The sequence below is a fragment of the Nerophis lumbriciformis genome, linkage group LG38, assembly GCF_033978685.3.
Source record: "Nerophis lumbriciformis linkage group LG38, RoL_Nlum_v2.1, whole genome shotgun sequence".
Taxonomy (NCBI): domain Eukaryota; kingdom Metazoa; phylum Chordata; class Actinopteri; order Syngnathiformes; family Syngnathidae; genus Nerophis; species Nerophis lumbriciformis.
The window spans coordinates 4,623,538-4,646,611 of NC_084585.2; the positions used below are offsets into that span (position 1 = coordinate 4,623,538).

General features: G+C 41.9%; 2 protein-coding genes across 2 annotated transcripts in view; both read right to left on the reverse strand.

Annotated features, from left to right (window-relative positions):
• Positions 1–2,210: 2,210 nt before the first annotated feature.
• Positions 2,211–13,426, reverse strand: LOC133578072 (transmembrane protein 233). The gene is made up of 3 exons (XM_061932228.1): positions 13,241–13,426; positions 2,351–2,485; positions 2,211–2,278 (listed from the first exon to the last, which is right to left on the reverse strand). The coding sequence occupies exons 1-3, from the start codon at positions 13,424–13,426 to the stop codon at positions 2,267–2,269; spliced, it is 333 nt and encodes a 110-aa protein (XP_061788212.1). The 3' UTR covers positions 2,211–2,266.
• A 5,019-nt stretch (positions 13,427–18,445) lies between these two features.
• Positions 18,446–23,074, reverse strand: part of LOC133578065 (RNA-binding protein Musashi homolog 1-like) — a 119,796-nt gene continuing 115,167 nt past the window's right edge. Inside the window, exons 13-14 of the mRNA XM_061932216.2 lie at positions 19,434–19,582; positions 18,446–19,360 (exon numbers count right to left, since the gene is read on the reverse strand). Coding sequence (XP_061788200.1) covers positions 19,319–19,360; positions 19,434–19,582 — 191 coding nt within the window. The 3' untranslated portion in view covers positions 18,446–19,318. The remainder of the gene's footprint in view (positions 19,361–19,433; positions 19,583–23,074) is intronic.

Sequence of the window (23,074 nt, forward strand, 5' to 3'; positions counted from 1 at the left end):
AAACCAGGCACGGGTAGAAACCCGTGCCTGGTTTAGTATTGTCCTGTTTATATTGTGAGAAACCCGAAATTGAAAATACAATTAATTTTGATGTTTTTAGCAAAATATAGTAAACATTTATTTGTATTTATTTATTTTTTTAATTAATAAATATATTTGTTTTTGGGTAAAATAAACATAATAATACAATTTATCTCTAGTCTGGATGATTTAGTTCTTGTCACCCTGTTGTCCTCCCGTCACGAAAAAAAGGCTGTCCTCACTCAGGTCCGCATGGAGCTGGAGGGGGCGTGGCTTCCAGCTCCGGCTGAAAATCGGAAGATTTTCAGGAGAAATATTTGTCCCGGGAGTTTTTCGGGTGAGGCGCTGAATTTCGGGAGTCTCCCGGAACATTTCGGGAGGGTTGGCAAGTATGGCTCAAGCTGTACTTTTCTTTTCGTGCAAGGGCACACAACTTGTTATCTTCCCCGGCATGTGAGGCGTGGCCTCGCCGCAGATGTTTTCTGTCTTTCAGCCTCGCTAACTCCCCTCCCTTTAGAAGCAGCCCTCGGCGATGTAACAAGGGAACTCCCAAACTGAATAAATAGAGGAGCACGTGGGCTGTTCCTGAGAGCGTAGGGTGAGACTGTGTCATGTCTGTGTAATCATGTTTTGTTTTAAGTCGTGTTTTGTTTAGTTATAGGACTCTTTAGTTTCTGTCTTTTCACTCCCTTGTCTTGTTTCCATGATTACCCCATTAGTTTCACCTGTTCCACGTTTGGACTCATTGTGCACTCTTGATTGTCACCATAGCAAGCCATTAGTTTTCACCTGTCACGTCACGCACCTGTTTCACGTCTTGAGTCACGCACCTGTTTTCGTTAATCATGTCTGTAGTATTTAAGTTCATTCATTTTCTGTTGTTCGTCCTGACGACCTCACCACATTTATGCTCTGTCCATTCTTTCCATGTCCATTCTTCATGCAACTATTTTTGTCCAAGCCAAGTAAGTTTTTGTTCCATGTTTATAGTCTTTTTGTTTTTCATAGTTTGTTCTCCGCCACTGTGCGTGCTTTTCATTTGTACTTTTTTTGCTATAGTCTTTTGGTTTCATAGTTTATTCTCCGCCACTGTGCGCGCTTTCATTTATTCCTTTTTTTTTTGATAATAATAAATAAATCATGTACCTTCATTCCCGTCTCGCACGAGCCAACTTTCCGTTGCATCCCGGAAAAGCACACACCCAAGACCCAGTCATGACAGAGCATAAATGTGGTGAGGTCGTCAGAAAGACAAACTGAAAAGCACCGAACTTAAATACTACAGACATGATTAACGAAAACAGGCGCGTGACTCAAGACGTGAAAACAGGTGCGTGACGTGACAGGTGAAAACTAATGGGTTGCTATGGTGACAATCAAGAGTGCACAATGAGTCCAAACGTGGAACAGGTGAAACTAATGGGGTAATAAAGTTAAAGTTAAAGTACCAATGATTGTCACACACACACTAGGTGTGGCGAAATTATTCTCTGCATTTGACCCATCACCCTTGATCACCCCCTGGGAGGTGAGGGGAGCAGTGGGCAGCAGCGGTGGCTGCGCCCGGGAATCATTTTGGTGATTTAACCCCCAATTCCAACCCTTGATGCTGAGTGCCAAGCAGGGAGGTAATGGGTCCCATTTTTATAGTCTTTGGTATGACTCGGCCGGGGTTTGAACTCCCAACCTACCGATCTCAGGACGAACACTCTAACCACTAGGCCACTGAGTAGGTTTTTGGTGATTTAACCCCCAATTCCAACCCTTGATGCTGAGTGCCAAGCAGGGAGGTAATGGGTCCCATTTTTATAGTCTTTGGTATGACTCGGCCGGGGTTTGAACTCCCAACCTACCGATCTCAGGACGGACACTCATGGAAACAAGACAAGGGAGTGAAAAGACAGAAACTAAAGAGTCCTATAACTAAACAAAACATGACTTAAAACAAAACATGACTACACAGACATGACAGACTGCAACTGAGTGTGCAGATCCATGCGCTCTCCTCATGAGCAAAATTGAACTCTGCCTGATTCCTTGCTTCTTGTTCTGTTTAACAGATAGTTCGGTGCTTAAACCTGACAGTAATCGTGGCTTCTCTTGCCGTAAAGTCCACAGTGAAGACGATGATCGGGAATATCCACAAGTCTCCATTTGTCTTCTCGGAGAAGAGGAAACTTGAGCGTCGTCCATTCAGTTCATTCCAAACGTAAGTCTTGTTCCATCTTATATTCCTCTTCTTCTCTCAGTGATACATCTGCAACACCCGGGAGGAAACATGTGGGTAAAAACTCTCGGTGCAGGTTGTGTGAAACAAAAAAAGTCTTACGGGCGTAAAGTGGAGGACGCAGATGATGGCGATGATGAGGAGGCCGATGAAGATGGAGGCGATGGCCACATAGAGAGCGTTCCTGCCCAGCCGCAGAGAGCCGTCATAGTCGCCGTTGTAGTAGCTGCTCCGAGACTGGGAACATGTTTACATTCTTAATAGGCAGGATTTATCATAATATTAGATATTTATTCATCTAGAATATTTCCTTATAGTCAACAATCAAACAGCAGCCCAGTACAGTGATGTCATTCTGTGTAGTTCAATCATAATATTGAGGGGGGAATTCATATGCACATAAAATAGGGTTGTAACGGTACACAAAAATTTCAGTTTGGTACGTACCTCGGTTTAGTGGTCACGGTTCGGTTCATTTTCGGTACAGAAAGAAAACAACAAAATATAAATTTTTTGGTTATTTATTTACCAAATTTGTAAACAATGGCTTTATCCTTTTAACATTGGGAACACTATAATAATTCTGTCCAGGGGCGTCACTAGCTTTTAAGGACAGGGGGGGGTCTTAGCCCCCAGGAGAGCGAACGTAGCGCACGAGCACAAAACTACACAAAATACTAACAAATACTTAGAAATTATTCATTGTTATTATTATTTTAAAAATGCCCGGGACGATGGCTTTTAACCATTTTTTTTCTTTTTCTTTTTATGTATTTATTCATTTAACATGTTATATTAAATGTCTTGGTTTTTCCCTCCCTCTGAAAATCCTATGAAATGTTTAACAAGCCATCCTATAATAATACAACAGCTATTAATGTAAAAATACAATAAAACAAATATATTTAATGATGGTTTTTTTTCATTATTTTAACATTAGGCTAATGTATATTACTTTATATAGATTCTACAAAAGTGATGTGGGCATTTTCTATATGAACAAGTCCAAGGACCGCAGGCAAGGTCGCAGAGAAAATGCCGACTGGATTTTGAGCGATGTGGGCATTTTCTATATGAACAAGTCCAAGGACCGCAGGCAAGGTCGCAGAGAAAATGCGGACTGGATTTTGAGCGATGTGGGCATTTTCTATATGAACAAGTCCAAGGACCGCAGGCAAGGTCGCAGAGAAAATGCGGACTGGATTTTGAGCGATGTGGGCATTTTCTATATGAACAAGTCCAAGGACCGCAGGCAAGGTCGCAGAGAAAATGCGGACTGGATTTTGAGCGATGTGGGCATTTTCTATATGAACAAGTCCATGGACCGCAGGCAAGGTCGCAGAGAAAATGCGGACTGGATTTCGAGCGATGTGGGCATTTTCTATATGAACAAGTCCAAGGACCGCAGGCAAGGTCGCAGAGAAAATGCGGACTGGATTTCGAGCGATGTGGGCATTTTCTATATGAACAAGTCCAAGGACCGCAGGCAAGGTCGCAGAGAAAATGCGGACTGGATTTTGAGCGATGTGGGCATTTTCTATATGAACAAGTGGAATGGATTGGATACCGACACACTGAAGGGGCTCTCTACCTTAAAGTACCAATGATTGTCACACACACACACACTAGGTGTGGTGAAATGTGTCCTCTGCATTTGACCCATCCCCTTGTTCACCCCCTGGGAGGTGAGGGGAGCAGTGAGCAGCAGCGGTGCCGCGCCCGGGAATCATTTTTTGGTGATTTACGCTATGAAGTGAGGGGAAACTGAGTGAATAATGACAGTTGATATGATTATTTATTTAAACTCATATTCAGGCCACTTTATAATGAATATGTCGGCATGTATTTGTTAAAAAAAAATAAAAAAAATTTATATATATATATATATATATATATATATATATATATATATATATATATATATATATATATATATAACACCAAATTATTTAGGGGGGCTTAAGAATATTTTAGCAACGCCAATGATTCTGCCCACATTAATCAACATTAAACTGCCTCAAGTTGTTGCTCAGATTAAATAAAATGACACAACTTTTCTTCTACATATAAAAAGTGCAACATTAAACAGTTTCAAGTCAACTCATCATGCTTCATTTATTACAGCATTTGGGAAGCCTGTAGTTGATTTTTATTATGTATTTTTATCAACATGTGATAGCAGGGACCCTGCCATTCAAAACTAGGCTGCTCCATTACTAATGATTAATGTAACAATCAATCAATCAATCAATGTTTATTTATATAGCCCTAAATCACAAGTGTCTCAAAGGGCTGCACAAGCAATAACAATAGTTGAAAAAATAGTACAATAGCAATAGGAGAGACTATTCATCCCTGAACACCATGGAGTTCATGTAGGCTTTATGATGCACTTACATTATTAAAAGTTAAAGTTAAAGTACCCGTGAATCATTTTTGGTGATTTAACCCCCAATTCCAACCCTTGATGCTGAGTGGCAAGCAGGGAGGTAATGGCTCCCATTTGTATAATCTTTGGTATGACTCAGCCGGGGTTTGAACTCACAACCTACCGATCTCAGGGCGGACACTCTAACCACTAGGCCACTGAGTAGGTCATTATATCAACTATCAGAGACAGAAACTCTTCATTTAACATAATGTCCTTTTTTGCTGCTTCAACACAGCTCAATCAACACAGAAAAAGGTCAAGTGAAATAACAGACAGACAGGGCTTTGCTGTCCGTAACACACACACACTGCAAAATGAGCTAACGTTTTGCTAAAAGCAAATTAGCCTTTACCTCAAGCCAGGACTGCGAGCGAGCTGAGCTTCCTTTTATATCTCTACAAACCCCGTTTCCATATGAGTTGGGAAATTGTGTTAGATTTAAATATAAACGGAATACAATGATTTGCAAATCATTTTCAACTCATATTCAGTTGAATATGCTACAAAGACAACATATTTGATGTTCAAACTCATAAACTTTATTTTATTTTTTTTGCAAATAATCATTAACTTAGAATTTCATGGCTGCAACACGTGCCAAAGTAGTTGGGAAAGGGCATGTTCACCACTGTGTTACATGGCCTTTCCTTTTAACAACACTCAGTAAACGTTTGGGAACTGAGGAGACACATTTTTGAAGCTTCTCAGGTGGAATTCTTTCCCATTCTGGCTTGATGTACAGCTTAAGTTGTTCAACAGTCCGGGGGTCTCCGTTGTGCTATTTTAGGCTTCATAATGCGACCACACATTTTCAATGGGAGACAGGTCTGGACTGCAGGCGGGCCAGTCTAGTACCCGCACTCTTTCACTATGAAGCCACGTTGATGTAACACGTGGCTTGGCATTGTCTTGCTGAAATAAGCAGGGGCGTCCGTGCTAACGTTGCTTGGATGGCAACATATGTTGCTCCAAAACCTGTATGTACCTTTCAGCATTAATGGCGCCTTCACAGATGTGTAAGTTACCCATGTCTTGGACACTAATACACCACCATACCATCACAGATGCTGGCTTTTACACTTTGCGCCTAGAACAATCCGGATGGTTCTTTTCCTCTTTGGTCCGGAGGACACGACGTCTACAGTTTCCAAAAACAATTTGAAATGTGGACTCGTCAGACCACAGAACACTTTTCCACTTTGTATCAGTCCATCTTAGATGAGCTCAGGCCCAGCGAAGCCGACGGCGTTTCTGGGTGTTGTTGATAAACGGTTTTCGCCTTGCATAGGAGAGTTTTAACTTGCACTTACAGATGTAGCGACCAACTGTAGTTACTGACAGTGGGTTTCTGAGCCTATGTGGTGATATCCTTTACACACTGATGTTGCTTGTTGATGCAGTACAGCCTGAGGGATGGAAGGTCACGGGCTTAGCTGCTTACGTGCGGTGATTTCTCCAGATTCTCTTGAACCCTTTGATGATATTACGGACCGGAGATGGTGAAATCCCTAAATTCCTTGCAATAGCTGGTTGAGAAAGGTTTTTCTTAAACTGTTCAAGAATTTTCTCACGCATTTGTTGACAAAGTGGTGACCCTCGCCCCATCCTTTCTTGTGAAAGACTGAGCATTTTTTGGGAAGCTGTTTTTATACCCAATCATGGCACCCACCTGTTCCCAATTCGCCTGCTCACATGTGGGATGTTCCAAATAAGTGTTTGATGAGCATTCCTCAACTTTATCAGTATTTATTGCCACCTTTCCCAACTTCTTTGTCACGTGTTGCTGGCATCAAATTCTAAAGTTAATGATTATTTTTGCAACAACAAAGAAATGTTTATGAGTTTGAACATCAAATATGTTGTCTTTGTAGCATATTCAACTGAATATGGGTTGAAAAGGATTTGCAAATCATTGTATTCCACACATCAGGACTGGCGAAAATTACCATCTAATAAAAAAAACCAAACCCCAAAACTCAAAATTGCGCTCTAGCGCCCCCTAGGAAAAAACACAGACAAAACTGCTTGTAACTTCCGTTAGGAATGTCGTAGAGACAGGAAACAAAAACCTCTATGTAGGAGGTCTGACTTAGACCTACATTTCATACACTGACATCTTTCAGCAAAAATCAACAGGAAGTTGGCAATTCCCCCTTCAAAACAAAAGTTTTGTAAAAACAGTCACTTTTGCCTCTTTGAGCTGTAATTTAACCCCCTTAACATGGTTCAAAACTCACCAAACTGGACACACACATCAGGACTGGCGAAAATTGCCATCTAATAAAAAAACCAAACCCCAAAACTCAAAATTGCGCTCTAGCGCCCCCTAGGAAAAAACACAGACAAAACTGCTTGTAACTTCCGTTAGGAATGTCGTAGAGACATGAAACAAAAACCTCTATGTAGGAGGTCTGACTTAGACCTACATTTCATACACTGACATCTTTCAGCAAAAATCAACAGGAAGTTGGCAATTCCCCCTTCAAAACAAAAGTTTTGTAAAAACAGTCACTTTTGCCTCTTTGAGCTGTAATTTAACCCCTTTAACATGCTTCAAAACTCACCAAACTGGACACACACATCAGGACTGGCAAAAGTTAGGATTTAATAAAAAAAATAACCCCAAAACTCAAAATTGTGGTCTAACGCCCCCTAGGAAAAAACACAGACAAAACTGCCTGTAACTCCCAGTAGGAATGTCGTAGAGACAGGAAACAAAAACCTCTATGTAGGAGGTCTGACTTAGACCTACATTTCATACACTGACATCCTTCAGCAAAAATCAACAGGAAGTTGGCAATTCCCCCTTCAAAACAAAAGTTTTGTAAAAACAGTCACTTTTGCCTCTTTGAGCTGTAATTTAACCCCCTTAACATGGTTCAAAACTCACCAAACTGGACACACACATCAGGACTGGCAAAAATTGCCATCTAATAAAAAAACCAATCCCCAAAACTCAAAATTGCGCTCTAGCGCCCCCTAGGAAAAAACACAGACAAAACTGCTTGTAACTTCCGTTAGGAATGTCGTAGAGACAGGAAACAAAAACCTCTATGTAGGAGGTCTGACTTAGACCTACATTTCATACACTGACATCTTTCAGCAAAAATCAACAGGAAGTTGGCAATTCCCCCTTCAAAACAAAAGTTTTGTAAAAACAGTCACTTTTGCCTCTTTGAGCTGTAATTTAACCCCCTTAACATGTTTCAAAACTCACCACAAAATGGACACACACATCAGGACTGGCAAAAGTTGCGATTTAATAAAAATAAAAAAAATAAAAAAACTCAAAATTGCGCTCTAGCGCCCCCTAGGAAAAAACACAGACAAAACTGCTTGTAACTTCCGTTAGGAACGTCGTAGAGACAGGAAACAAAAACTTCTATGTAGGAGGTCTGACTTAGACCTACATTTCATACACTGACATCTTTCAGCAAAAATCAACAGGAAGTTGGCAATTCCCCCTTCAAAACAAAAGTTTTGTAAAAACAGTCACTTTTGCCTCTTTGAGTTGTAATTTAACCCCCTTAACATGGTTCAAAACTCACCAAACTGGACACACACATCAGGACTGGCAAAAGTTGCGATTTAATAAAAAACCCAACCCCAAAACTCAAAATTGTGCTCTAGCGCCCCCTAGGAAAAAACACAGACAAAACTGCTTGTAACTTCCATTAGGAATGTCGTAGAGACAGGAAACAAAAACCTCTATGTAGGAGGTCTGACTTAGACCTACATTTCATACACTGACATCTTTCAGCAAAAATCAACAGGAAGTTGGCAATTCCCCCTTCAAAACAAAAGTTTTGTAAAAACAGTCACTTTTGCCTCTTTGAGCTGTAATTTAACCCCCTTAACATGGTTCAAAACTCACCAAATTGGACACACACATCAGGACTGGCAAAAGTTGCGATTTAATAAAAAACCCAACCCCAAAACTCAAAATTGCGCTCTAGCGCCCCCTAGGAAAAAACACAGACAAAACTGCTTGTAACTTCCGTTAGGAATTTCGTAGAGACAGGAAACAAAAACCTCTATGTAGGAGGTCTGACTTAGACCTACATTTCATACACTGACATCTTTCAGCAAAAATCAACAGGAAGTTGGCAATTCCCCCTTCAAAACAAAAGTTTTGTAAAAACAGTCACTTTTGCCTCTTTGAGCTGTAATTTAACCCCTTTAACATGCTTCAAAACTCACCAAACTGGACACACACATCAGGACTGGCAAAAGTTGTGATTTAATAAAAAACCCAACTCCAAAACTCAAAATTGTGCTCTAACGCCCCCTAGGAAGAAAACACAGACACAACTGCTCCTCGGAAGAAAACTCAAGACAAAACTGCTTGTAACTTCCAGTAGGAATGTCATAGAGACATGAAACAAAAACCTCTATGTAGGTCTGACTTAGACCTAGATTTCATACACTGACATCCCTCAGCAAAAATCAACAGGAAGTTGGCAATTCCCCCTTCAAAACAAAAGTTTTGTAAAAACAGTCACTTTTGCCTCTTTGAGCTGTAATTTAACCCCCTTAACATGCTTCAAAACTCACCAAACTGGACACACACATCAGGACTGGCAAAAGTTGCGATTTAATAAAAAACCCAACCCCAAAACTCAAAATTGTGCTCTAGCGCCCCCTAGGAAGAAAACACAGACACAACTGCTCCTCGGAAGAAAACTCAAGACAAAACTGCTTGTAACTTCCAGTAGGAATGTCATAGAGGCATGAAACAAAAACCTCTATGTAGGTCTGACTTAGACCTACATTTCATACACTGACATCTTTCAGCAAAAATCAACAGGAAGTTGGCAATTCCCCCTTCAAAACAAAAGTTTTGTAAAAACAGTCACTTTTGCCTCTTTGAGCTGTAATTTAACCCCCTTAACATGGTTCAAAACTCACCAAACTGGACACACACATCAGGACTGGCAGAAGTTGCGATTTAATAAAAAAACCCAACCCCAAAACTCAAAATTGTGCTCTAACGCCCCCTAGGAAAAAACACAGACAAAACTGCTTGTAACTTCCGTTAGGAATGTCGTAGAGACAGGAAACAAAAACCTCTATGTAGGAGGTCTGACTTAGACCTACATTTCATACACTGACATCCTTCAGCAAAAATCAACAGGAAGTTGGCAATTCCCCCTTCAAAACAAAAGTTTTGTAAAAACAGTCACTTTTGCCTCTTTGTGCTGTAATTTAACCCCCTTAACATGGTTCAAAACTCACCACAAACTGGACACACACATCAGGACTGGCAAAAGTTGCGATTTAATAAAAAACCCAACCCCAAAACTCAAAATTGTGCTCTAGCGCCCCCTAGGAAAAAACACAGACAAAACTGCTTGCAACTTCCGTTAGGAATGTCGTAGAGACAGGAAACAAAAACCTCTATGTAGGAGGTCTGACTTAGACCTACATTTCACACACTGACATCTTTCAGCAAAAATCAACAGGAAGTTGGCAATTCCCCCTTCAAAACAAAAGTTTTGTAAAAACAGTCACTTTTGCCTCTTTGAGCTGTATTTTAACCCCCTTAACATGGTTCAAAACTCACCACAAACTGGACACACACATCAGGACTGGCAAAAGTTGCGATTTAATAAAAAAAACCAACACCAAAACTCAAAATTGTGCTCTAGCGCCCCCTAGGAAAAAACACAGACAAAACTGCTTGTAACTTCCGTTAGGAATGTCGTAGAGACAGGAAACAAAAACCTCTATGTAGGAGGTCTGACTTAGACCTACATTTCATACACTGACATCTTTCAGCAAAAATCAACAGGAAGTTGGCAATTCCCCCTTCAAAACAAAAGTTTTGTAAAAACAGTCACTTTTGCCTCTTTGAGCTGTAATTTAACCCCCTTAACATGGTTCAAAACTCACCACAAACTGGACACACACATCAGGACTGGCAAAAGTTGCGATTTAATAAAAAACCCAACCCCAAAACTCAAAATTGCGCTCTAGCGCCCCCTAGGAAAAAAACACAGACAAAACTGCTTGTAACTTCCGTTAGGAATGTCGTAGAGACAGGAAACAAAAACCTCTATGTAGGAGGTCTGACTTAGACCTACATTTCATACACTGACATCTTTCAGCAAAAATCAACAGGAAGTTGGCAATTCCCCCTTCAAAACAAAAGTTTTGTAAAAAACAGTCACTTTTGCCTCTTTGAGCTGTAATTTAACCCCCTTAACATGGTTCAAAACTCACCAAACTGGACACACACATCAGGACTGGCGAAAATTGCCATCTAATAAAAAAACCAAACCCCAAAACTCAAAATTGCGCTCTAGCGCCCTCTAGGAAAAAACACAGACAAAACTGCTTGTAACGTCCGTTAGGAATGTCGTAGAGACATGAAACAAAAACCTCTATGTAGGAGGTCTGACTTAGACCTACATTTCACACACTGACATCTTTCAGCAAAAATCAACAGGAAGTTGGCAATTCCCCCTTCAAAACAAAAGTTTTGTAAAAACAGTCACTTTTGCCTCTTTGAGCTGTAATTTAACCCCCTTAACATGCTTCAAAACTCACCAAACTGGAAACACACATCAGGACTGGCAAAAGTTGCGATTATAAAAAACCCAACCCCAAAACTCAAAATTGCGCTCTAGCGCCCCCTAGGAAAAAACACAGACAAAACTGCTTGTAACTTCCGTTAGGAATGTCGTAGAGACAGGAAACAAAAACCTCTATGTAGGTCTGACTTAGACCTACATTTCATACACTGACATCTTTTAGCAAAAATCAACAGGAAGTTGGCAATTCCCCCTTCAAAACAAAAGTTTTGTAAAAACAGTCACTTTTGCCTCTTTGAGCTGTAATTTAACCCCCTTAACATGGTTCAAAACTCACCACAAACTGGACACACACATCAGGACTGGCAAAAGTTGCGATTTAATAAAAAACCCAACCCCAAAACTCAAAATTGCGCTCTAGCGCCCCCTAGGAAAAAACACAGACAAAACTGCTTGTAACTTCCGTTAGGAATGTCGTAGAGACAGGAAACAAAAACCTCTATGTAGGAGGTCTGACTTAGACCTACATTTCATACACTGACATCTTTCAGCAAAAATCAACAGGAAGTTGGCAATTCCCCCTTCAAAACAAAAGTTTTGTAAAAACAGTCACTTTTGCCTCTTTGAGCTGTAATTTAACCCCCTTAACATGCTTCAAAACTCACCAAACTGGACACACACATCAGGACTGGCAAAAGTTGCGATTTAATAAAAAAAACCAACACCAAAACTCAAAATTGTGCTCTAGCGCCCCCTAGGAAGAAAACACAGACACAACTGCTCCTCGGAAGAAAACTCAAGACAAAACTGCTTGTAACTTCCAGTAGGAATGTCGTAGAGACATGAAACAAAAACCTCTATGTAGGTCTGACTTAGACCTAGATTTCATACACTGACATCCTTCAGCAAAAATCAACAGGAGGTTGGCAATTCCCCCTTCAAAACAAAAGTTTTGTAAAAACAGTCACTTTTGCCTCTTTGTGCTGTAATTTAACCCCCTTAACATGGTTCAAAACTCACCACAAACTGGACACACACATCAGGACTGGCAAAAGTTGCGATTTAATAAAAAAACCAACCCCAAAACTCAAAATTGCGCTCTAGCGCCCCCTAGGAAAAAACACAGACAAAACTGCTTGTGACTTCCGTTAGGAATGTCGTAGAGACAGGAAACAAAAACCTCTATGTAGGAGGTCTGACTTAGACCTACATTTCATACACTGACATCTTTCAGCAAAAATCAACAGGAAGTTGGCAATTCCCCCTTCAAAACAAAAGTTTTGTAAAAACAGTCACTTTTGCCTCTTTGAGCTGTAAATTAACCCCCTTAACGTGGTTCAAAACTCACCACAAACTGGACACACACATCAGGACTGGCAAAAGTTGCGATTTAATAAAAAACCCAACCCCAAAACTCAAAATTGTGCTCTAACGCCCCCTAGGAAGAAAACACAGACACAACTGCTCCTCGGAAGAAAACTCAAGACAAAACTGCTTGTAACTTCCAGTAGGAATGTCATAGAGACATGAAACAAAAATCAACAGGAAGTTGGTAATTCCCCCTTCAAAACAAAAGTTTTGTAAAAATCGGTCACCCTTTTCCAAACATTATCTCCTCTGAGCGCGTTTGTCGTGTCGGCTTCAAACTAGCACAGGAGAGAGATTGAACCCTTCTGATTAAAAGTTGACCAAAGAGTTTTAATTACTGCTCCGGTTTGGATTTTATGTGCCGTCAAAGTCGGTCCCGTCCATCGCTGCTTGCAGCTTTAATTTTACTTGTTTTGGAAAGTCTTGACAAGCCAAATTTTCTTGTTCTATTGGCAGATAATTTTGCTTAGTTCAAGTAAAATACTCCTCATTTTTCTTGTTTTTGAACACTGACTTTTTGCAGTGCAATTGGAATTCAACCGACATCCCCAACTGGTCTACACCATGAAGGTTGTGTCGTAGTCTACAGTCCATTCCTAAGACTTCATTCCAAGCTGTAAAGATGACATGTGTGGACTAGAGTCTGACATCTGGACTTACCATGAGAGAGAAGACCAAGGCAACAATGTTGACGGGGTAAGCAGGACACAAGCAGGTAAACATGCTTAAAATAAGATAGCTTTTCAGTGGAGGTTCCGGTTCCGGTTCCTCCGTGGAACTGCTGTCTAAACATTCACTCTCCCGGGGGGAACTCTTCATGGGTGGATTGAGGACTCCCAAAGCCATTGTTCAAGACACCGAGGGGGGTGAGGGGGGAACCACAGGAGAATTGCCAAAAACCTGAAAGAAGTGACTAAAAAAAGATACAATCCTTTGGGTTTGAAGTCCGTTGTGACGGAAGGTTCCAGTCCTTGTAAAAAGAAAAAGGATCGGTGCTGAGTGGACGACTGAAATGGAGGAGTGAGGATCACTCACCCTCTTGGACTCCGTCTGGAATCCAAGTCTGCTTAAGTACAGTTCTACATATCTTAGGTCTCCTGATACCATCACTGCCCCTCCATGTACACAGCTTTGGTACTGGTATACAACTATGGTACTGGTACACAACTATGGTACTGGTATACAAGTATGGGTACTGGTACACAAGTACGGGTACTGGTATACAAGTATGGGTACTGGTACAGTTATGGTACTGGTACACAGGCATGGGTACTGGTACACAAGTATGGGGACTGGTACACAGGTATGAGTACTGGTACCCAAGTATGGGTACTGGTACACAGTTATGGTACTGGTACACAGGCATGGGTACTGGTACACAAGTATGGGGACTGGTATACAGGTATGAGTACTGGTGCACGAGTATGGGTACTGGTGCACAAGTATGGGTACTGGTGCACAAGTATGGGTACCGGTATACAAGTATAGGTACTGGTACACAGGTATGGGTACCGGTACACTGGTATGGGTACCAGTACACTGGTATGGGTACCGGTACACAAGTATGGGTACTGGTACACAAGTATGGGTACTGGTACACAAATATGGGTACTGGTACACAAGTATAGGTACTGGTGTAAAAGTATGGGTACTGGTATACAAGTATAGGTACTGGTATACAAGTATAGGTACTGGCATACAAGTATGTGTACTGGTATACAGGTATGGGTACTGGTACACAGGTATGAGTACCGGTGCACAAGTATGGTTACTGGTGCACAAGTATGGGTACCGGTATACAGGTATGGGTACCGGTACACTGGTATGGGTACCGGTACACAACCATGGGTACTGGTTTACAAGTATGGGTACTGGTATACAAGTATGGGTACTGGTATACAAGTATGGGTACTGGTATACAAGTATAGGTACTGGTATACAAGTATGGGTACTGGTATACAGGTATAGGTACTGCCATACAAGTATGTGTACTGGTATACAAGTATGGGTACTGGTATACAAGTATAGGTACTGGTATACAAGTATGGGTAGTGGTATACAAGTATGGGTACTGGTATACAAGTATAGGTACTGGTATACAAGTATGGGTACTGGTATACAGGTATAAGTACTGCCATACAAGTATGTGTACTGGTATACAAGTATGGGTACTGGTATACAAGTATAGGTACTGGTATACAAGTATGGGTACTGGTATACAAGTATGGGTACTGGTATACAAGTATGGGTACTGGTATACAAGTATAGGTACTGGTATACAAGTATGGGTACTGGTATACAAGTATGGGTACTGGTATACAAGTATAGGTACTGGTATACAAGTATGGGTACTGGTATACAAGTATGGGTACTGGTATACAAGTATGGGTACTGGTACACAAGTATAGGTACTGGTATACAAGTATGGGTACTGGTATACAAGTATAGGTACTGGTATACAAGTATGGGGACTGGTATACAAGTATGGGTACTGGTATACAAGTATAGGTACTGGTATACAAGTATAGGTACTGGTATACAAGTACGGGTGCTGGTACACAAGTATAGGTACTGGTGTACAAGTATGGGTACTGGTATACAAGTATGGGTACTGGTGTACAAGTATGGGTACTGGTATACAAGTATGGGTACTGGTATACAAGTATGGGCACTGGTACACAAGTATAGGTACTGGTACACAAGTATGGGTACTGGTATACAAGTATAGGTACTGGTATACAAGTATGGGTACTGGTATACAAGTATAGGTACTGGTATACAAGTATGGGTACTGGTATACAAGTATAGGTACTGGTATACAAGTATGGGTACTGGTATACAAGTATAGGTACTGGTATACAAGTATGGGTACCGGTACACATACTGTATATTGTTGGCATTTAAAATTCCAGTTTGGCGGAGTTTGTGCTGACTGCTGCTTGAGCGATTGTTTCCTCGCCAAGTGTTTAGTATGCAACCGGACACGAGGGGTATGGAAATATGGCACCGTTGAATTTTGCCTAAAGCGATACCTGGTAGTACCTGGTAGTACCTACAAAAACAGGTCAGTATCATACCAAATGGAGAAAAAAAGCCACAGTCAGATACTTTAGAATAATTTATTAGGATTTTATCATTGAAAATATCTGGAGAAAAACAAAAAGAAAAAGATTGCTGTAAAGTTCGGTGACGGCCATCAGTTCCTGTTCTTGTTCTTGTTCCTGACACCAACACAAGACCGAGCCTCGCTGGACTCAGCAAACAAGATCTCCAAACTGAAAAATAGTTTCTTTTCTAAATGGCAAAATAATCAGAATTGTTCCACTCGTCACTTCCAGCAAGAACAGCACTTGTTGTCATTTGTAAGGTAGAAAATAACTTATTGCTTTATTGTAAGTTTAAAAAGTTACAGTGTAGGTGTCCAGCAGTAGTTTTTTTGTGTCGTGTCCCAGGAGCTCTGACAGGACGTGTGTCGCTGTGCTTGTTGCCGGGCAACACGCTCACCAGCCGGACCCTGTCAGAAGCAGCTGGGACCAGACCCTGTTACAGTTCAGAGCCTCTCCTTCCCAAGCAGGCGGAGCAGCAATAGTTTATTTATGTGGAGGAGGACAAACACATGAAGACAAAACAAAAGGATGGCATCAGTACCAAACATGGAGATGTAGTTCCACATCATACCTTGATAGTACGCACACCTTCAATAGTGACATTATTGTGACCTTTTCTACACGTCTTCCTTAAACAACGTCCTTCATTTATTTCACGGTAAAAACGCCGCGTGAAAACATCAAAAAAAATAGACAGAAAGATGAAGAAGAGAATAGGCAAAAATCAACAAAAAAAAGTGAAACCTTCCAAGCCAACTAAGACCTGATTTCTCCTGCTGGGAACTCAAAGTCCATCAAGTTCATCTTCAATCGTCACACTGATGACACTTTAAGAGTCAAACTGAAACATCCCAGCTTCTGCTTCCAAAAAAAGCAACAAAACAAAGAAAACAAAAAAAAGGTGTAAAAGAACATGAAGGCCTGGAAGTTTCTCAGTATGAGCGACATCACCGTGCTGCTACAAAGACTGGCCAAGGTCGTCCACGTGACCTTGATGTGGACTCAAGACTAGTGAGATGCCCACATGTAATGTGTGTATGAACAGGTGTGTATGAGCAGGTGTGTATGAACAGGTGTGTATGAGCAGGTGTGTATGAACAGGTGTAATGTGTGTATGAACAGGTGTAATGTGTGTATGAGCAGGTGTAATGTGTGTATGAGCAGGTGTGTATGAGCAGGTGTGATGTGTGTATGAGCAGGTGTGTATGAACAGGTGTAATGTGTGTATGAGCAGGTGTGTATAAGCAGGTGTAATGTGTGTATGAACAGGTGTGTATGAGCAGGTGTGTATGAGCAGGTGTGATGTGTGTATGAGCAGGTGTAATGTGTGTATGAGCAGGTGTAATGTGTGTATGAACAGGTGTAATGTGTGTATGATCAGGCGTAATGTGTGTATGAACAGGTGTAATGTGTGTATGATCAGGTGTAATGTGTGTATGATCAGGTGTAATGCGTGTATGAACAGGTGTAATGTGTGTATGATCAGGCGTAATGTGTGTATGAGCAGGTGTAATGTGTGTATGATCAGGTGTAATGTGTGTATGATCAGGTGTGTATGAGCAGGTGTAATGTGTGTATGATCAGGTGTGTATGAGCAGGTGTAATATGATCAGGTGTGTATGAGCAGGTGTAATATGATCAGGTGTAATGTGTGTATGAGCAGGTGTGTATGAACAGGTGTGTATGATCAGGTGTGTATGAGCAGGTGTGTATGATCAAGTGTGTATGAGCAGGTGTGTATGATCAGGTGTAATATGAGCAGGTGTGTATGAGCAGGTGTAATGTGTGTATGATCAGGTGTAATGTGTGTATGATCAGGTGTGTATGAGCAGGTGTAATATGATCAGGTGTGTATGAGCAGGTGTGTATGATCAGGTGTGTATGAACAGGTGTGTATGATCAGGTGTAATGTGTGTATGAGCAGATGTGTATGATCAGGTGTGTATGATCAAGTGTGTATGATCAGGTGTGTATGATCAAGTGTGTATGATCAGGTGTGTATGATCAGGTGTAATGTGTGTATGATCAGGTGTAATGTGTGTATGAGCAGGTGTAATGTGTGTATGAGCAGGTGTAATGCGTGTATGATCATGTGTAATATGTGTATGAGCAGGTGTGTATGATCATGTGTAATGTGTGTATGATGAGGTGTGTATGATGAGGTGTAATGTGTGTATGATCAGGTGTAATGTGTGTATGATCAGGTGTAATGTGTGTATGATCATGTGTAATATGTGTATGAGCAGGAGTGTATGATCAGGTGTAATGTGTGTATGAGCAGGTATAATGTGTGTATGAGCAGGTGTAATGTGTGTATGATCAGGTGTAATGTGTGTATGAGCAGGTGTAATGCGTGTATGATCATGTGTAATATGTGTATGAGCAGGTGTGTATGATCATGTGTAATGTGTGTATGATGAGGTGTGTATGATGAGGTGTAATGTGTGTATGATCAGGTGTAATGTGTGTATGATCAGGTGTAATGTGTGTATGATCATGTGTAATATGTGTATGAGCAGGAGTGTATGAGCAGGTGTAATGTGTGTATGATCATGTGTAATATGTGTATGAGCAGGTGTGTATGAGCAGGTGTAATGTGTGTATGATGAGGTGTAATGTGTCTATGAGCAGGTGTAATGTGTGTATGATGAGGTGTGTATGATCAGGTGTAATGTGTGTATGAGCAGGTGTGTATGATCAGGTGTAATGTGTGTATGATCAGGTGTGTATGATCAGGTGTGTATGATCAGGTGTGTATGATCAGGTGTAATATGAGCAGGTGTGTATGACCAGGTGTGTATGAGCAGGTGTGTATGACTTCCAGTGAAATAGAAGGTGACCCTCCCAGAAGCAGCCAATGACATGCCGGCTGGTCCAGTAGTCCCGCCTCCTCATGTTTATGTACAATATGTTACAGGAAGACATCAAAACATTGCTTTTCAAAAACCAATTACAGAATAAAAGACCTCACAGATGATCATAATGATGTCAATATTAATAACAATATTACAAAGGTTTCCTTTTAAAGACTATCAAAATATACATTTTTTTGTTTTTTTTTCCTGTTTCCATGATGCTTAGAAAAATGATTTAGTTGGATTTGTTCATTGGAGTTAAAAAGGATTTGCAACACAAAAAAATAAAATAAATCATGCCCGTTTTGTTTTGTTTTTTGTCAGAATGAAAGTTGCAACATTAGAAGAGTGAGATAGAATAACTTTAGAAAAAATAGTCCTCTTCGGCTTTTGTCAAAAATGACAACGGTCATTTCAGACCCCTTTTTTTTTTTACCTCTTTTCTCCGTTTCCAAAGAAAATAACGTAGATCTGAGGGTCTAACGTAGATCTGAGGGTCTAACGTAGATCTGAGGGTCTAACGTAGATCTGAGGGGTCTAACGTAGATCTGAGGGGTCTAACGTAGATCTGAGGGTCTAACGTAGATCAGGACAACACACGGGGGGAGATTATGATGAGATTAGTACAGCAAAAAGAGTTTTTTAAAAAGATATTCAGTCGGTGAGCGGAGCCACAGGCGGAGCCTGCGGCCGGCCAATCAGGTTGTGCCGTCACAGCACTCAGCATTTGATTGGCTGGTCAGCAGAAGAGAAGCCCTCAGGTCACCCGAGTCAGCTCAGTGGTAGCCATTAGTGAACGCCGTGGCGATCAGAGGACCCTGCGGACACACAACACAATACCGCGTTCACGCACGTGTGAGGGGGGCGGAGTCGGGGAGTGAGCCGCCGTACCCCGAGACCGTGGCCGAACCCTGTGTTGGGGGCGGGGCTAGCCGCGCTGATGTAGCTGCCGACTGAGTCCTGATTGGCTGCCGCGTACAAGTCCGCCATTGGTCCAGGGCTGCTGGTGCTCAGGAAGCCGGTGCGAGAAGGGGCGGAGCCTAAAGACGGGGAGGGGAAAAGTCATTAAAAATATGATATTATTTGTCAGAGAAGGGTTTTAATGCAGATCTTTATTATACCGTATTTTCCGCACTATAAGGCGCACCTAAAAACCACAAATTTTCTCAAAAGCTGACAGTGCGCCTTATAACCCGGTGCGCTTTATATATAAATAAATATTAAGATTCATTTTCATAAAGTTTCGGTCTCGCAACTACGGTAAACAGCCGCCATCTTTTTTCCCCGGTAGAACAGGAAGCGCTTCTTCTTCTACGCAAGCAACCGCCAAGGTAAGCACCCGCCCCCATAGAACAGGAAGCGCTTCTTCTTCTACTGTAAGCAACCACCCGCCCGCGTAGAAGAAGAAAAAGCGCGCGGATATCACCGTACGTTTCATTTCCTTTGTGTGTTTACATCTGTAAAGACCACAAAATGACTCCTACTAAGCGTCAGGGATCCGGTTCATGAAAAGACGCAATCTCTCCATCCGCACACGGATTACTATTTCACAGCAACTGATATTCCTGTGAACCGCACTGTGGATACAACGGGAGCACGTACAGTGAATATTCGCACCACGGGGAATGAGAAGTCATCCTTCACTGTGGTTCTAGCTTGCCATGCTAATGGCCAGAAACTTCCACCCATGGTGATATTCAAAAGGAAGACCTTGCCAAAAGAGACCTTTCCAGCCGGCGTCATCATAAAAGCTAACTCGAAGGGATGGATGAAGAAAAGATGAGCGAGTGGTTAAGGTACCGTATTTTCCGCACTATAAGGCGCACCTAAAAACCACAAATTTTCTCAAAAGCTGACAGTGCGGCTTATAACCCGGTGCGCTTTATATATGGATAAATATTAAGATTCATTTTCATAAAGTTTCGGTCTCGCAACTACGGTAAACAGCCGCCATCTTTTTTCCCGGTAGAACAGGAAGCGCTTCTTCTTCTACGCAAGCAACCGCCAAGGTAAGCACCCGCCCCCATAGAACAGGAAGCGCTTCTTCTTCTACTGTAAGCAACCACCCGCCCGCGTAGAAGAAGAAGAAGAAGCGCGCGGATATTACATTTCCTTTCCTTTGTGTGTTTACATCTGTAAAGACCACAAAATGGCTCCTACTAAGCGACAGGGATCCGGTTCATGAAAAGACGCAATCTCTCCATCCGCACACGGACTACTATTTCACAGCAACTGCCTAAAGACTTTCAAGAAAAGCTGGCTACTTTCCGTGCATATTGTAAAAACAAGATAGCTGAAAAAAAGATCCGGCCAGAGAACATTATCAACATGGACGAGGTTCCACTGACTTTTGATATTCCTGTGAACCGCACTGTGGATACAACGGGAGCACGTACGGTGAATATTCGCACCACAGGGAATGAGAAGTCATCCTTCACTGTGGTTCTAGCTTGCCATGCTAATGGCCAGAAACTTCCACCCATGGTGATATTCAAAAGGAAGACCTTGCCAAAAGAGACCTTTCCAGCCGGCGTCATCATAAAAGCTAACTCGAAGGGATGGATGGATGAAGAAAAGATGAGCGAGTGGTTAAGGTACCGTATTTTCCGCACTATAAGGCGCACCTAAAAACCACAAATTTTCTCAAAAGCTGACAGTGCGGCTTATAACCCGGTGCGCTTTATATATGGATAAATATTAAGATTCATTTTCATAAAGTTTCGGTCTCGCAACTACGGTAAACAGCCGCCATCTTTTTCCCCCGGTAGAACAGGAAGCGCTTCTTCTTCTACGCAAGCAACCGCCAAGGTAAGCACCCGCCCCCATAGAACAGGAAGCGCTTCTTCTTCTACTGTAAGCAACCACCCGCCCGCGTAGAAGAAGAAGAAGGGCGCGGATATTACGTTTCATTTCCTTTGTGTGTTTACATCTGTAAAGACCACAAAATGGCTCCTACTAAACGACAGGGATCCGGTTCCGCAATCTCTCCATCCGCACACGGATTACTATTTCACAGCAACTGATATTCCTGTGAACCGCACTGTGGATACAACGGGAGCACGTACGGTGAATATTCGCACCACGGGGAATGAGAAGTCATCCTTCACTGTGGTTCTAGCTTGCCATGCTAATGGCCAGAAACTTCCACCCATGGTGATATTCAAAAGGAAGACCTTGCCAAAAGAGACCTTTCCAGCCGGCGTCATCATAAAAGCTAACTCGAAGGGATGGATGAAGAAAAGATGAGCGAGTGGTTAAAGTACCGTATTTTCCGCACTATAAGGCGCACCTAAAAACCACAAATGTTCTCAAAAGCTGACAGTGCGCCTTATAACCCGGTGCGCTTTATATATGGATAAATATTAAGATTCATTTTCATAAAGTTTCGGTCTCGCAACTACGGTAAACAGCCGCCATCTTTTTTCCCCGTAGAACAGGAAGCGCTTCTTCTTCTACGCAAGCAACCGCCAAGGTAAGCACCCGCCCCCATAGAACAGGAAGCGCTTCTTCTTCTACTGTAAGCAACCACCCGCCCCCGTAGAAGAAGAAAAAGGGCGCGGATATCACCGTACGTTTCATTTCCTTTGTGTGTTTACATCTGTAAAGACCACAAAATGGCTCCTACTAAGCGTCAGGGATCCGGTTCATGAAAAGACGCAATCTCTCCATCCGCACACGGATTACTATTTCACAGCAACTGATATTCCTGTGAACCGCACTGTGGATACAACGGGAGCACGTACGGTGAATATTCGCACCACGGGGAATGAGAAGTCATCCTTCACTGTGGTTCTAGCTTGCCATGCTAATGGCCAGAAACTTCCACCCATGGTGATATTCAAAAGGAAGACCTTGCCAAAAGAGACCTTTCCAGCCGGCGTCATCATAAAAGCTAACTCGAAGGGATGGATGAAGAAAAGATGAGCGAGTGGTTAAGGTAAGTTTAAGTTTACGCGAAGAGGCCGGGTGGCTTTTTTCACGCAGCTCCGTCCATGTTGATATACGACTCCATGCGCGCCCACATCACGCTGGTTTTTAATATATTATTAAAGTTTGACTGACCTATTTGACTGTTTTTTTGACATTCCTTTAGCGCAGTTAGATGCGGCTTACAACACGGGGCGGCTTATAGGTGGACAAAGTTTTGAAATATGCCGTTCATTGAAGGCGCGGCTTATAACCCAGGGCGCCTTATGGTGCGGAAAATACGGTACATGGGGAAAAACATACAAATATGGACACATAATGTCAGCATTTGACAATTATTATGTTGAATAGTTCAAACTTTACATCAGGGGTGTCCAAACTTTTTGACTTGGGGGCCGCAGTGAGCTAAAAACATTGGGCCGGGGGTAGGGATGTCCGATAATGGCTTTTTGCCCATATACGATATTGTCCAACTCTTTAATCACCGATACCAATATCAACCGATACCGATATATGCAGTCGTGGAATTAACACATTATTATGCCTAATTTGGACAACTGGGTATGGTGAAGATAAGGTCCTTTAAAAAAATAAATAATAATAAA

Excerpts from the sequence above, each read along its gene's own strand:
- LOC133578072 (XM_061932228.1), bottom strand. The coding sequence starts at position 13,426 with ATGGCTTTGGGAGTCCTCAATCCACCCATGAAGAGTTCCCCCCGGGAG. Across the intron at positions 2,486-13,240 it reads CCTTGGTCTTCTCTCTCATG|TCTCGGAGCAGCTACTACAA; the intron begins GTAAGTCCAGAT and ends ACATGTTCCCAG.